The 16,200-nt window shown below is 41.6% G+C and overlaps 1 protein-coding gene across 27 annotated transcripts in view; it reads left to right on the plus strand.

Moving 5' to 3' along the window:
• The window catches only part of nfasca (neurofascin homolog (chicken) a), a 145,448-nt gene that overhangs the window by 101,826 nt on the left and 27,422 nt on the right, over window positions 1-16,200 (plus strand). For 22 of the 27 annotated variants that reach the window (XR_010093956.1, XR_010093959.1, XR_010093957.1 and 19 more), the window contains 10 exons: window positions 4,851-4,975; window positions 7,514-7,558; window positions 7,859-7,960; window positions 8,337-8,534; window positions 8,739-8,809; window positions 10,616-10,838; window positions 10,985-11,100; window positions 11,496-11,706; window positions 13,784-13,906; window positions 14,795-14,968. Coding sequence is in view for 23 of the 27 variants with exons in the window: in XM_063474932.1 (XP_063331002.1) it covers window positions 4,851-4,975; window positions 7,514-7,558; window positions 7,859-7,960; window positions 8,337-8,534; window positions 8,739-8,809; window positions 10,616-10,838; window positions 10,985-11,100; window positions 11,496-11,706; window positions 13,784-13,906; window positions 14,795-14,968 (1,388 nt within the window). In the remaining 4 variants the exon portion in view is untranslated. The remainder of the gene's footprint in view (window positions 1-4,850; window positions 4,976-7,513; window positions 7,559-7,858; window positions 7,961-8,336; window positions 8,535-8,738; window positions 8,810-10,615; window positions 10,839-10,984; window positions 11,101-11,495; window positions 11,707-13,783; window positions 13,907-14,794; window positions 14,969-16,200) is intronic. The other 5 variants (XM_063474937.1, XM_063474951.1, XM_063474940.1 and 2 more) reach the window with 1 other exon arrangement.

The raw sequence follows: 16,200 nt of genomic DNA on the forward strand, positions 1-16,200 counted from the left end.
TATTGTTGAGGATGGCGAGAGGGCGGAGCATCGGGTAGTTTCTCCAAAGTCCACTGGCATCTCCACAGTCTGTACCAGTGGACCAGCTGATCGACTCATCATCATTCTGGATCAGACCGATAATGGTGGTGTCATCAGCAGTGTTGGACAAGTTACTTTGAAAAAGTAAATAATTATAGTTACTAGTTACTTCTTCAAAAAAGTAACTGAGTTAGTAACTGAGTTACAAGATTCTAAAAGTAATTAATTACTAGTAATTAAATGACTATTGCGTTACTTTAAAAAAAAAAAAGTTTAACCCTCTGGGGTCCAGGGTATAATTGGCCATTTTTCACTACTTTTGATTTTCCCTCCACATTTTACCTTTAAAACTATTTGCTTTGCCTTGTTTGGTATCATTGTTTTCAGCACAACCTCACGTGTCTGAATTTACAGTTATGTTTTCATTTTGACATACTGTATTAACACAATTGATCTAAAATCAGACAAAAAACATAAAACCCGAGTAGAAAAAGTTATATGTTCACTGTAACAACCACAAACATGTTTATTGAATGATATTTCATAACTTTAAATGCAAATATAAATTGTCAATTTTAAAATCATACGCACAAGTTTTGCAAACAAAGTTATTTGCAGCCATTTACCTTTTACCCTTTTTTAAAATAACCATTTCAAACTATTTACAGAACAATCAGCTGTTCTTCAATAAGATGCCACACTAATTATTTGTGCCACTGCAAATATTTCTGTCCACTATAAAGGAGGACATCACAGCCTGATACCTGCAGGTCTGACAGCAGCAGGTGTATCACTCCTGTTTCTACCTGGAGACAGCAGTCGCCTCATTGTTCTGACACACAACACAAAACTATCCACAACACTACACACTAACTACACAAGACAACACATTAACTACACACTCCAAACACGCTAAACGTCACAAATCTCTCACATCTCAAAACCCGTGCTCTCTCTCTCTCTCTCTCGCTCGCTCGCCGTCACTCCTAAAACTTCCCCCTCTCCCTAAACCACCAAATGTCATGTTGCCATATCATTTTTTGATTGGTCGACATGGTGCATTTTTCCACCAACATGGACGGGCTGTTTTTTGTTTTGTTTTATTATTTTTTGCTCATAAGCAGAGAGGTCTCGCTGCGCTGTCCTTAGACAGTAAACATGAAACTATTGAGAAAAACACGCGTATATATTGTTTATCATGACTCTGGTTTTACGTGGCCTATCAACACAATTTATAAACTGGTATATATCACCTTGTTGCTTTGTCATCTTAAAGTGGTCATGTGATTGGCTTACCACGACTACTTTATTCATTATTATACATTATTGAATGTAATTGTGGCAGGGTGTGGTCGGCAGTGCCGCTGCAGGGGAGGCGAATGCACCTTCACGGCATCATAGTCACGCCTCGCCAGCTTAAGATTGGTGTAGGGACCTGTTGTTGCTGTTGTTGTTGGTGTGTGGCTGGCAGCAGGGAAGCTGCTGCATCCGAGTTGTAATAAAGAGAATGTTCAAGAGTGGTGAAACGTGGTCGTGTCTCTTTCCTGCCACAGTAATTTCTCCTTATTTTCTGTGCTCATGTTCTACATAACTGATTCAAGTTAAGTACATTCATTAGAATTAAAATGGAGAAATAAAGTTTATATTGCCATAGGATTTTATAATATCAATTGAAGAACATTAGATTTATCTCCCTTAAGGAACTCTTGAATTATTATTTTGCAGTAGCGGTGTCTCTCTTTCAGCTACCTGGTGCGTGCAGCAGACTCAGTTTCAGATACAGGTCAGGAATTGTGAAAACAGCTTGAGACTGTCACAAACCAGGCTGCCCAGGCTCCAGGGGAGCCACGCCAAAATGAGGTCTTACAGAGCACACAGGGCCGAGGTGTCACTGAGTGGAAATGTGAGTCTTCTTTGGTTTGGTTTGTGCTTTGCTATCAGTGTACTTACTTTACTGAATTTTGTACAGTAAAGTTACTTGTTGTGATATAGGACCATCTGTGTCGTGGGGGTAACAGTACTTTTGCTTTGTGTGGCAGTAATCCTTGCATGACAACCAGTGTTGGGGAGTAACAGAGTACATGTACCACCGTTACATATTCAAAATAGAAAATATGAGTAACTGTATTCCGTTACAGTTACCATTTAAAAAGGTGGTAATCAGAATACAGTTACTTTGTTGAAATAAAGGGATTACACGGCGGTCTTTTCCTGTTTCATATGTTAGACCAGTGGTTCCCAAACTTTTTTTTGCTGGGCCCCCCTTTGTTTACAAGAAAAATGTTCGCGCCCACATCCTCCAACCACACACACCCATATTTTGCTCCATTGCGGTTTATTTCACACCTCAAACATTTAGTAAACAATTAAGCAAATACAAGTAATCTGCAATAAATTACAGGTAGTAATAAAATACACTACTAACTCTTTCACGCTACGTCCACACCTACAAGGGGATTTTTGGAAACGCAGCTGTTTCGTCCACACGTAAACGGCGTTTCGAATCACCGAACACGGAGACTTTTTAAAACTCAGTTTTTGCGTTTACGTGTGGACGAGGAATACAGAGATCGTCACGCAACGTCAAAGGTATGTGCCTTTTTTCACGTCACGCTGTGCGCCACGTTATTGTTTACATGAGATGAATTGCAGAATGGCAGATAGAGACGAAATACTGTTAATCTGACTATCTGCAGGTTTTACACGCTTTCACACACACACGCAGTTACTGTCCCTCCATTTAGAAAGGCAGAGGCGTCACGGTGTGATTATTTTACATGTAGTTGTTTTTTTCATGTGTAATAATATTCAACATTGCTATCAATACATTTTTCAAAAAATGCCTCTCTGTGCAAAATGGGTTTAAAAACATAAACAGCTGTGGGATACTGTTTGTCCGTGATTCGAAGAGCCCAGCGCTGCTCCCGATGAAGGGAAAACCAATTCTGCAGGGAGACCTACCTCAGCACTTGTGCAGGTGAAGCCAAAGGGAAGATATGCTTCACCATATTTTCTAGTCTTTGGCTTAGAATGAAGTTGGTTTGGAAACATATTCAGCGATGCTTCATCTCCTGCTTTGCGTTTCTGTGGCCGCCCCGTGCTAGCAGTGTCCAAGCGTTTTGTTTCCCCCCCCTTCATGCCGCGCCCCCCCTGCAATGGCTCTGCGCCCCCCCTAGGGGGCGGGCCCCACACTTTGGGAAGGTCTGTGTTAGACTATGCCAGACCACGTGACCTTCGCGCATTGCATGCCGGGAACCCGTGGCAAAACAATCCAAGTACTGCATCAAACTCAAGCATTTGCAGCACCGCAAAACGTTCATTCTCCCGTTCCAATACCTTCTTGGTTTTTCTTTGCCCCCCAAAAAAGGAATGTACAAAACGAAGGAGAATAATGCCGGACCGTACAAAGACAGACTCGAGGAAAAGGCAAAGAAAAGATATGAGGCTGTCATGCAACCAGCATGTTAATAATACAACAGCTTCTTGCCATTTTTTGTGTTTCTTTTTATCGCTGTGTAACTGATTTCAATTGAAAGCCTGCGTGCGCTAGTACCTCTTGCCACGGGTTCCCAGAATCCTTTGCGGTTTTACCCCTGAATGACGTCACATTTTCAATCTCTATTTTTGGTTTCCATGCCGGTGGAAACCCAAACAAAACACGCATTAAGAGGCTCTAATGCCTGTGTCTCAATCTCACGTCTCATAATGACGTGAAGAAATATTTTTAAAATGATTTAATATGAAGGCAATAGGCAGAGTGTTACAGGCATCGCCCTAAAGCATGTAGCCTGATGGGCAGTGTAGTCCGTGCTGCAGGGAGAATGGACTCGTTATGTGTCTGTGAGCGAGGGAGGGAGAAAAAGGAAAAGTACGAGCTGTCACGGAGCAGAAACGGGAGCTGGAAGCATGTAAATATAATAATAACCACTGCAGCCAAGAAGAGTGCCTGACGAGCCCAGTTGTAAGTAAGCTATTAAGAGTCGACTGTACACTGTGTTCGTGTTTTCTCCGAAACAATAAGTTCCGTTGGAGCAGCCTTTCAACGCCTCTCTCTGTCTCTCGCTAGCAAACTTGACCCAGACAACAAAGTAAAGCTAGTTTTCAGCTGACGATTCAGGCCTGTCTCCTTCTGTTCAGGATTTGGCTAGATGTTGTGAAAAGTCTGAAATGATCCACTTAAGTTGTCTTCTGCGGTCTTTTTGTATTGCTGAGCTGGCCAGAGCATCCTTTTTTGTTTGAAAGAATATGTCACATGATCTAAACTACTTCCTGTTTGTCTGACAGGATTTCTATCCAGCCTAACAGTAGCTTTCTTCACTTGTATCCACGTTTCTTTGCTACCCAATTAAAGTTCAACACTTGACTTCACTTGGAATAAAGAAGCTTCGCCTGGCCATGAAACTGCCTGACACTCCAATTAGTGTTGAGTCTCTGAAAATGAGAGACTGTTTAAAAAGTCTGTATATCCTAAACTGCTGATGCGGCACTTTTGTCAAACCCTTTGAATTGAAGCTGAAAGTCTTCAGTCACATCTGGATTATCTGATTTAAAATCCAACAATGTTCAATGGATTGTATTGGGACTGTTTTTAAACCTAAACCCACAAAAGTAAATGTATGGACCCAAATGGTTTGTATGCTGGCTACTTTGATGCCAGTACAAATTCTACCTTTTAGAAGCTGTCAGCATACAGGCAGTTCATATGAACAGGAATCTGAATACTCTTCTTCCAGAAATGCGTTTCTTTGGTTTTTGTATGAATATGAATAAAGACTACCTCCAGTGCTGTTACTACACGTGTGACAGTCCTTTCTGTATTTGTCTCCTAGGTTGAAGAAGGATGATGAGTCTCTGTCCATCCCCAATGTGAACGAGGGTGACGAGGGGACGTATACCTGCACTGCTAAATCTGAGATAGACCAGCTCTCAGCCTCTGCTCGCCTCACTGTATTAGGTACACTCACATACAGACTGGACACTGTGTTGTTTCATTAGTTCATTACTCTGAGCGTATTCTTAAAATATGTAATTTTCTCTTACATTTACACTTACCATCATCATCATCAGCATGCACATGTGCTCAGTGCTTATTTAGGTACACCTGTTCAACTTCCTGTTACTACAAATATGCAATCAGCCAGTCACATGACAGCAATTAGTTTCAATTCAATTTTATTTATACAGCGCCGAACCACAACAACAGTCACCTTTATGTAGTAAGGCAGACCTACAATGATACATACAGAGGAAACCCAACAATCACATGACCCCCTGTGAACACGCTGTGAACACGCTGTGAACACGCTGTGAACACGCTGTGAACACGCTGTGAACACGCTGTGGATTTAGGCAGAAGATGGCTAAAACATGTAAAGCACTGGATTCAGCTGCTGAAGACGTGTGCATACATACTGCATATGTAACTGCATTTGGTGAAAGACCTGTTACTTTAGACTTTCATGGTCATGTTACCTCAGATCATTGTGATGGCTCTGATGCTTCCCTGCTCCTGGATGAAACAGGACCAGTCAGACTGCACTTTGATGGTATCAGGATATGACAAAGAGCTTTAGCACATTTCAAGGCTTCAGTTTTATGCACGGTGCTGTGTATTAGCTGAAAACAGTCATTGTGCGAAGCAGATATTTACAGTGAATGTGTAAAAACGAAACAAATCACTCTAATGTGAGAGTCATACAGCATTTTGTAGTAGAGCTGGGCGATAGAACGATAACGATATGTATTGCGAAATAACTTTTACTCGATAGAAAAATTAAACTATTGCGATAGACCTCATCTCTCTTGTCCTCTTAAAAAAAAAAAGAACAGCCAATCCAAATTAAGTAGCGCAGAGCCGAACCAATCACAGCCGCAGCGTCACGTCACGTGACTTGTTACGTACAGCACAAGTGCCAAGGCGCACATGTGTATTTGTTTTTGCAGCCGGGCTGCCCGGGTAATGGAGGAAATGAGTTTGCCGACTAGAGAAAAATCAACCGAGAGCGTGAGCGAAGGTTACCGAAGAAAAAAACAATGATGGTTCCAATTCCGGAGAGCTTGTCGAATGGAAGGGCCATAGAAGTTCCGTAGTGTGAAGGTATTTCGGCTATTTCAAGTCTGACAAAAAACAGAGTAGCGCGCACTGTAAACTGTGCCGAAAGCAAGTCTGGAAATACAATAAACCGGTGCATGCTCAATCTCTGACTGAAAGCGCTAATTCGTCATTCGGCTTTTGTCAGACTAAAGTCACTGTTAAAACTGTTTGAAAAGCTAAGCTATACAACAAGGAGAGATTGAGAATTTCCTTTTAGTTCTCAGTTTATTTGATATTGACAAAAGTTAGTCAATTTTGTCTGTTCTTCTGTAAACAAACTAAGATTTATTTTTAGAATTAATATTTTGTTTCTAAGTGGAATTGACAATTTAGTAGTCTGTTTTGTTTGTTCTATTTTGAAACTTAAACGCTTTAGCGGCTGCCTTTTGTGTGGTTTGCAATATTTGCCTTTATTTATCTGAAACTGAAGTCTCATGTTCCTCAAGTACATCTACCCTGTTGAACTTATTATGGGAAATAAATATTTAAATCAAAACAAGCTGCTGATTATTTCATATTTTACTTGTGAGCAACGGCACATTTAAATCTTACAAATATAGTTATTTGGCTTATATCGTGATATATATCGTTATCGCCTGAAATGAAAAAAACATATCGTGATATGAAAAAATCTTATATCACCCAGCTCTATTTTGTAGTTTAGCAGTAGTATGTGAGACACTGAAAGACGTACAGCAGTACTTCAAAACTGCTCATATATCCAGTGGCATGCTTCTACACAGACTGGTTTAGTCTTTGGGACTGGTTGGAGAACAGCATCGATTTGACTGAGCTGTTTGAGGTTGTTCCTAAAAACACAACAAAGACAGACTGCACACATTTATTATTCAGAGTCTATATTTAGTCCATCATCAAACACGTCATCTTTCAACAACACGCTTCAAGTGTTTGTGAGCAAAGAACACCAACTGCTTTCAAATGCCACACTATCACAGACTGTAGCTTTGAGCTGTGGCCGCTGGATGGCACCTCTCCTGTTCGGCCTGTAGGGTGCGGCATTCATGAGTGTAGCCATGGTACCACAGGACAGTCTGCTGCTTTACCTGAGCCTCAGTGAGCTGAGTGTTTACCTTTATCTGTGTGTGTGCGTGTGCGTGTGTGTGTGTGCGTGCGTGCGTGCGTGCGTGCGTGCGTGTGTGGTAGACCTTTAATGATATATAAATAATAGCAGGCATTCTTTAATCCACATGTGGTCGTCAGTGTGAGCATTTTTATTTGTAAAACCAGTGATTACGTGATTGTCTACAACTGTGTAACTGACCTTATTACTATGTGTGCTAAATGCATTCTTAATCCCTTGCTGTTGATTGGCTTGTAGACTAACCTGCAGACTCTAACCTTTATACCCACTTCCTGCTCCCTGACCCTGTCCCACAGAGGTGGCCACTCTCAACCCCTCAGTCTCTAGTGCCTTGCTTCCAGGTAACACACAGCTCAGTTGGAAGTTTTATATTATCTACTGTTTGTCTCTGTCCTGTTTTTAATTTGTTTTTTAAAACTAGTGTCTCTTTGTCTTACTCTTTGTATGAACCCTTTATGATGAGAGTGTTATGTGTCTGTGCTGAGAGGAGACTCTCTGCACTGCTCCCGATGAGTCATTTGTTTTATATAAAAAAAAGTCTTTATACAACACAAGTGGAAGTGGTTCTCCAACATGTCTACAAATGCATGCATGTTTTTGTGTGTCTGACACAAGCAAAGCCGTGTCTTGTCTTTCTTCAGCCCGTCCAGACCCCCCCATGGATCTGGATTTGTCCGACCCAGCAGCACGCAGCGTTCGCCTCACCTGGATCCCTGGAAAAGACCACAGGAGCCCCATCACAGGTAAGTAGGCACACATGAACCTGGATCCTGACAGGATTGTGTTATTTTCTCAAAAATGGACTAAATTGATCCTGATGGGGAGACTGTGTAAGCAAAAGTAGCCTAGTTAGTTTCAGGTCTCCACAGTTGAGACTTGATTCTGAATGGATGCTAAACTCAAAATCCCATTACTGAAGAATTTGGTTAAATTATAATCCATGTGGGATACTGAAATCTGTATTTATGGAAAAGGTTGTAAGATGTATACTGGACCTTTGAACAAGCTGAAGTGGACAAATGGATGGGACACGGCGTGCTTCCAGAACACATGGACTCACAGACTTGCAGCAGGTTTTACTGCTTTGTTTTTTCTCATTACAGTTCTGTCTCTCCTCAGAGTTCTTGGTCCAGTTTGAAGAGGACCGCTGGGAGCCGGGTAGGTGGCAGAACTTGTCATCTTACCCTGGAGACCTCAACTCTGTCATCCTGCAGCTCGCTCCCTTTGTCAACTACCAGTTCAGGGTCATCGCCATCAACTCAGTAGGTCAGAGCGATCCCAGCCGCCCCTCGCCCCGGTACAAGACAACTGGAGCTGGTAAGGAGCATCGCATGCAATCATCTGACCTCTGATGTTTCAATTGGTCAGTCTTTTTAGTTTACATGTACTCAAATTAGGTACAATATGTAACGTGCTGTTTTGGAAACGTATGTTCACTAAAGGTTTACAGTTACAGCTGAATAAGTGTGAAGGTTTGCTGACTCTGTTTAATGTCAGTGCACTCTGTTATGTTGAAACAAGCACCAGATGCCATTCCCAAAGGCCTACGGGGTTGGGGGTCCAGAAAGGACAATATGGAGATCACCTGGGAGGTAAGATGTGCACATCTCGTATGGGAAATGAATCAGTAAGACAGTGTAGTCTGCACTGAGAGCATGTTAACAGTATAATGAAACTGAAAGTCACCTGAATGCAGATGTGTAATCAGGTGACCATGACAAACGTTTTAGGCTGGTGGTTAGCACTGTTAGCTGAAAGCACCAAGTCCTGTGTGCAAAGGTCCAGCTAGGACCTGTTTGTGTGGTGGCACATGTTCTCTGCAGTGTTAAATAGAATCTTTATGCATTGTGTTACTAGCAGAATGAAAAATGCCAAAGATAACAGTATGCCAGACATAAAACAGTATTTTTGCTTCAACAAGTTGATTCCCAAATAGATATTAGCTGAAAATGTGGCAAATCTTGGCGTGATGTGCAGTGTGTCTATTTCACAAAACTGGACAAAAGAGTAAAAGCAGCAGGCCCCAAACACTATTTACAGCAGAAACACGATTTGAAAAAATGTAGTATTGCGCTGACACAGGACCAAACAGATGGATCTGGACCTTATGTTGATCAATCTAGGATTTGCATAAGCCTCATTAGAAATGGTCTCAGTGTAAGAGCTCAGTTTTTCAGCACAACAATGATCCTAAATACAGGGAACTTTGAATGCTCAGGCGGAGTAGAAAAGCACTATACAAGAACCATTTACAGCCAATGTGTGGACCTGGATAGAAAGAGATCCACAGTGGAACACCTTCAGTCATGCATGTGCCTGAAGGTGGACCTCAACATTATTGAATTTTTATGGGCTCATCTTGACAGAGAATCAAACCAAAGGGAGCTCACATCCAAAGAAGAGCTTTGCAGTGTCCTTCAAGAAGCCTGAAGAGCTAAAGAAAGCTTGCCTGAGAGAGTTGAACAGTAAAGGTGGTCATAACAAATATTGTCTTTCCAGCTTGTTAGACTTGCACAAACCAGTCTTAATTCTGACAGCAAATTTGGATTTAGTTTCAGTCTTTTTAGTTTAAGTCATAATTAGGGATCTAACTTGTTTTAGGCGACTAAATATTATAAGATTGCTGAAGTGAATTCAGTTAACTAAAAGTTTGTTTTTGCCGGGGCGCCATATAGTTTACAAGATGTTGTATTTTCCTTCTCATCAAATATGGAATGAGTCTTCTCTCACCTTCTGAGATCAAATTGTGTGAATCAAATTTTTCTGCCCAAGGAGAGCACTTCCAAAGTCGTCCCGCTCGCTACACAAGCTGATTCATTCTGATTGGATCTAATCTCTCCTGTCATCTGATTTTTATTGGTCAACAAAAGTGTCAAAATATTTCATCATAATTTTCATCTTCTTTTTGTTAACAAAAATGATTAGCCAACAAACTTAACACTGGTTCAAACTCTGTCTTTTTGCCTTATTTAATGTATTTGCATGGATGTTTCACAGTTTTAAAATGAATCTGTCTGCACAACTTTCTCACATTTCCTTGCATCAAGATAAAACTTTCCCCATAAAACATTGCTTCATCTAACAGCGTTCATTTTTGTTGACCAAAAACAAGGTGATAAATAAATCAAAAATAATGCACAGAAATATGATGAAATGTATCAACATGTTCACAAATAAACACGACATGTTGTGGAATAAAGGCAGGATGAGCTTGGAAGTGTCCAATCAGAATTTATCCCCTTGCACAGTAAGGTTAGACGCAAAACTTCCAATGTCTAAGTAAATGTATATAACCACCAAACAGTTATAACATGTAATTATCATTTGATAAGTATAACTCATCGTTTGTCCTACCAATATGTGTAAATTCAGGCTCATCTCTATGTTGACCTTTCTAGCCTCTCCTTGATCTGGAAAGAAATGGTCCAAACCTGCACTACATTGTGTGGTGGAGACGAAAAGACGTTGAAGAGGAGTGGAATAATGTGACCACAGTGGGGACCAAACATGTGGTCCACAATACAGAAATCTATGTGCCTTATGAGATCAAAATCCAGGCCAGGAATGAGTTTGGAGCAGGACCAGAGTCTAACCTGGTCATTGGATACTCTGGAGAAGACAGTAAGTAAATCCTGACTACGAAGCAGCTTTTCATTTATGAGAGGAACCCATGTGGAGGCTGAGGAAAAGTGAAAACCAAATTGAGAATTTGTTTTGAAAATACTGCTGACTGTTCACACATATTGTGTCCACTTGGATGTGTTCAGAGCCCACTGATGCTCCCACTGACCTGCGGGTATCAAAGGTTGACAGCACCAAAGTTATCATCCACTGGAGCCCTGTGGACCTGAACTCCGTCCAGGGAGAGTTCAAGGAGTATAGAGTAAGACTGCCTTTGGTTTTTCTAATGAGAACAAACTGCAGAGTTGGTGCATGACGCGTCATTTCACGTCCTCATTTTAGGTTTGACAGCGTTTTAGTAGGTAAAGGTGAAAGCTTGGACATGAACTGAGCTGCGGTTTGGGGAAGGCCTCGAAGGGGACTGGCGACGGCTCCCGGGCCTGGCAGATCCCTGTGCACTAATTAGAAGTGAAGAAGTTAAAGAATGGAGGGTGGGACACGTAAACGAGAACGACAGCTTGCAGAACTGGGAGAACCTATATAGATAATTTCCAATTATCTTTCATGATCAATTTTGGATAATTTCTCTTGTGTAATGTCCTCCAATCTCCTGTACGTCTTGGCTATTAACACCTTTCTTCCCATTCTGCTTCCCAGTTATACTACTGGCGTGAGTCTAGTCAGGTTCCAGGTCTGGTGGTCAGTAAGGAGAAGAAGGTCAAAGGTTTCTATAGCACTACGGTCAAACCATCTGGCATGCTCAGTGACCTGGCGCCCTACTCGAACTACAAGATGTTCATGGTTGTGGCCAACAATCACTTTGAGAGTCAACCCAGCAACACTGTGGAATTTACCACCAAAGAAGGAGGTGAGGATGCTGTCCACCCAACCTAAAAATAACACATTTATACAGGGGGAAATAATTCTTTGATCGTGTGCTGAATTTATAAGGTCATCTTCCAAATAAATGAACAGTCTAAGATTTGATGGTCCCATCCATTGGCCCCTCAGTGTACCCAGAAAAACACCTCTGTGCTTGACTATAGCTTGGTGTTCTTTTAGATGTTCACTCCAACAGGCTCGTACATGTGTCTTCTTGAGCAAGGGGACCTGGTGGGTGTTCCAAGAAAACCCATTAATGCCATAATGGGTTGAAGTTCAGTTCATGTTCTGCTGTTCAGTATTGAATAGCAGAAATTAGGCTTTCTTGTCAGATGTCATTTTTGGGAGAAAAACAAGACAGTGTCTGACAGCACTGTAAGAAACGATAGAGTGGTAATAAGTGTGTAATAAGAAACAAATAAGGCAGAAAATAGAGATTTATGATGGGAAGCTGCTCTCAAAGCACACCCAGAGACAGAGCTGTGCAGGAAGTCCAATTTTATCGTGGTGGAAGCAAGACAGCAAAGGTAAGACAAAATCAGCTGTTCAGAATTTTGGTCGCAGACTTATGAAACCTGACGCTCGGAAACTGTGAGATGTCTGCTTTCAGCAAAAGACGGCATGTCCATGTACGTCCCGAGGGAGATCCGCGCTTTGTGTTTACATCTTTTTGCAGAATCTGTTTAGCTGCTCTCTAATCGTTTGCTTTTTTAGCTCTTTGGTGGTTGTTGAAATGGTTCTGTGAGCTTTTAGCTGAGATTTTTGACGTGTCTGTGGACATCACACGTCTATATTTAAGTAACAAATCTGGCAGTACATCCTGTTAAACCAGATGTTCTCCCTCTCATCCCGGGTACTGGAGGCATTGGGGTTCAACAGGTTAACTGTTCATTGTTTAATGACTGTGTGGAGTATGAACGGCCATAATGGAGGTTTTCATCAGTAAAACAGTCCAAAGTTTGAGCTTGTTTGTGGTTCAGAATCATAAATGGCTTCAAGCACACTCAGACACTGAGCCATGGCTCTGTGCTACATGCACACATTTCTGCATCTCTGGCATTCAAACACACTTTATATACACTTCATGTTATGTCACATTCAATGCTGAACTGTACATCGAGTCTGTAAATGATCTCGTATGTTTGGCATTCCTGTTTTACGGTGTAGTGTGGTACCAATGATCTTCTTGGTGATTGTGGTTCCATCTGTCCTCAAATTCAGATTTAGAGCATTTGATAGTCAGTTTATATTTCTTCTCTTTCCGAACAGTCACACCAACAGTTCTCGGCTTCTCACCCAGCTTCTCACTGATGGTCTTGGAGCCCATTCCACTCTTGTGTAGGTCTAAAACCTTGCAGCCTGCGTCCTTTGACAGCTTTTTGGTCTTTCCCATTGTGGTGGAGAGGCTGGAATAAAAGAAATTTCTGTGGACAGTTGTGCTTCTTACAGATAACAAGCTCAGATCAGGAATTTCTTTGATTAAGTAAATCATGTTTGTAATCTGGCCACATGGGAACACAAGCAATCAGAATTCTGGCAGGATCGTTGGGGATCAGATTCTTATTACACTCAGTGACATGGTCGATCGTCTCTCTCCATTAAAATGAAACTACCATCAAAATTAGAGCCTTCATTTCTTTGAAAGTAAGCAAACATACAAATTCAGCACTGGATCGAATAATTACTTCACCATTGCATGTGATGTAGAGGTATCATATTATTGTGGCCCAGAGGTAGCTCTCTGATAGTCTTATATGTCATTTTTATAAAGACATTTTGTGTAGACTCAAAAAGTTAAAGGCTGGAACATCAGGTGGAGTAGAAAGGAATAAAAAAGTAGTTGTCAACGTTGCACCTTACACTGGCCCAGTACGACACTGAGCTGGTATGAACTCACCTTGTGTCAGAACTTGAACATTGTGTTCCATGATGCTGACTAAGCATGTAAGCTTTAAGACACACAACACACACTGCAGTTTGTCTTGGTGCAGTCCAAACATGTGTCTAAACTGCATGTAGCTACTATATTGCACACTGTTTTTTCTCTTTTGTTGTGATTGTAGTTCCAGACGCTCCAAGGTTCTTCAAGATTAATCGCAGAAGTTGGGACACGATCCACTTGGAATGGGCTAAACCTCTGGAGCCCAATGGCATCCTGACTGGATACCAGCTCAAGTACCAAACAGGTGAACTCATCTTATTTGTCAAACTCATGTGCAATATGTAAAATATGGCTGTATTGTCACTCTGTCATTCCCTAAACCTGTATTCTTTCTAAAGGCCAGCAGGCGTGGACTCCTCAGCGTCACTCTGTTTATCACTTAATTTAAACCTTAGTAAACGTTTTCCTAATGACTTGGAGGTTTTGAGTTTTAAATCTTGTTCAATACATTGTCCTGTCCATTTTGTAAATTATGGGCCCATTTAGAGTCAAGCTAGAAAACTGATTCAGAATAATTTCATCTCATAAAACAGCAGCTTGCCAAGTTTGTTATCTTTTATTATCTGAGTTAGAAAACACAGCCAAGATGTGGATGTCCAAAATGCCAACGCTTTTATTGATGGTTGAAATCATCATCAGCTGTTCAGCTCTTGAATGTAGACTTGTGAGTTTTTACAGGCCTTTAACGTTTAGTGCTTTGCTTTGTAGTGTTAGTATTGGGACCACATAGGTCTACAAGAGAGATGCATTAAGGGAGCAGCGTGATTGGTCAATTGGGCTTAAACTGAAATTGTAACACGTTACCAGTTTGTTAGTGACAATAAAGGTTGAAAGTTAGGCCTCTGTCTGCAGAAAGCACAGCTGTGCTACATAGAACCAATGTCCAATCAGGATGTACCTCTGACGAATCAGCTTTATTGACCATTATGGTGATGATATAGTAGAAAAAACCAGTGTGACTGTACAGAAATGTACAAGAAATTCATGAAACTGATACTGCTTTGGATACAAGATGATGATGATTGCAGCGTTCAAATGATCAATGAAGCTGAATGACAGTGTGTGTGTGTGTGTGTGTGTGTGTGCGTGTGTGTGTGTGTGTGTGTGTGTGTGTGTGTGTGTGTGTGTGTAGTCAATGGTTCCAAGGTGGGTCCTTTCCAGCTGGAGACGTTCTTTCCTAATGTGACAGAGTTTTTCCTTCGCGTGCCGGACCGTTCCTCCCGCTACAAGTTCTTCCTGTCAGCACTGACTCAGGTGGGAAAGGGGGAGGACTATGCTGAGGAGTCTCCACACTTCACTAATGAAGGTGAGGCTGTGATATGCTTATAAAACACTACGTATTTGTTTGCCTAAGGAAGGAAATTCAGAATTCACTAAATATATGAGTTGGAATAATTACTTTAACACATCATTAATGTCACAGTTCAGAGTTTACAGAACATCTGCTCGATTACTGACAAAGCAAGAGCATGTGTGCCTGACTGTACTCATGTTTGTACAAGCTCTTTCATAACTGCACTGTTCAGTGTTAATTGTTCAAAAGCCCAGAAAACCTTCACCTTTAACTTCAGTCCTGATAGCTGCCAGGACTGCGACACAACTCTGAGGGACTGTAGTGACGTCTCTGTGTCTCTGTACTCCCCCACAGTGGATTTAGACTAACACAAACCAGATTTGATTGAGGGTTTAACAGAAGTATTTTATTAGCTGTTTAGGAATCGCAGACATTTTTAATTAACTAGTAACTACCAAAGATATGTGAATGCACAGCTCAGAATGGTTCCCAACGAATCTGCTTATTCCTCTAGTGTGAGTGAAGTTCTTTACCTGATGTTTTAGGACATTACTGAACCTAAAAACTCTGTATCTGGGACATGCTTTCAGACATGTATGCCTTCACTGGGACTTCAAATGGTAAATGGCCTGTATTTGCATAGTGCTTTACTTAGTTCCTAAGGACCCCAAAGCGCTTTACACATTCAGTCACACACACATTCACACACTGGTGATGGCAAGTTACATTGTAGCCACAGCTGCTCTGGGGCGCACTGACAGAGGCGAGGCTGCCGGACACTGGCGCCACCGGGCCCTCTGACCACCACCAGTAGGCAACGGGTGAAGTGTCTTGCCCAAGGACACAACGACCGAGACTGTCCAAGCCGGGGCTCGAACCGGCAACCTTCCGTGTGTGTGTGTGTGTGTGTGTGAGAGAGAGAGAGATGAACAGACAAAGACAGAAAATAAAAAGTAATAAACAGTGTGTGAGATTAGCTGGAGAAGGAGCTGTGATCATTATTATTATGGTTACATTTTAGCCACTTGCTCAGAGACTTGAAGATGTTGCCTTTCAAACATGGGCTGAGCTCTTTCTGGGTACCTCCTACTGCAGACTACCAGTCCAATACCAGTGCTAAATAATTAGGAGGAGGAGGAGACTGGGAATCATTCTTTGTGTGTAAGGAACGAACAATTTGACCCTCAGTCAACAGCTTCAAGATGACTGTAGTAACAATTATATAAGTATTATTTATCTCACTG

Source organism: Pelmatolapia mariae, linkage group LG5 (assembly GCF_036321145.2).
Source record: "Pelmatolapia mariae isolate MD_Pm_ZW linkage group LG5, Pm_UMD_F_2, whole genome shotgun sequence".
Classification (NCBI taxonomy): Eukaryota; Metazoa; Chordata; class Actinopteri; order Cichliformes; family Cichlidae; genus Pelmatolapia; species Pelmatolapia mariae.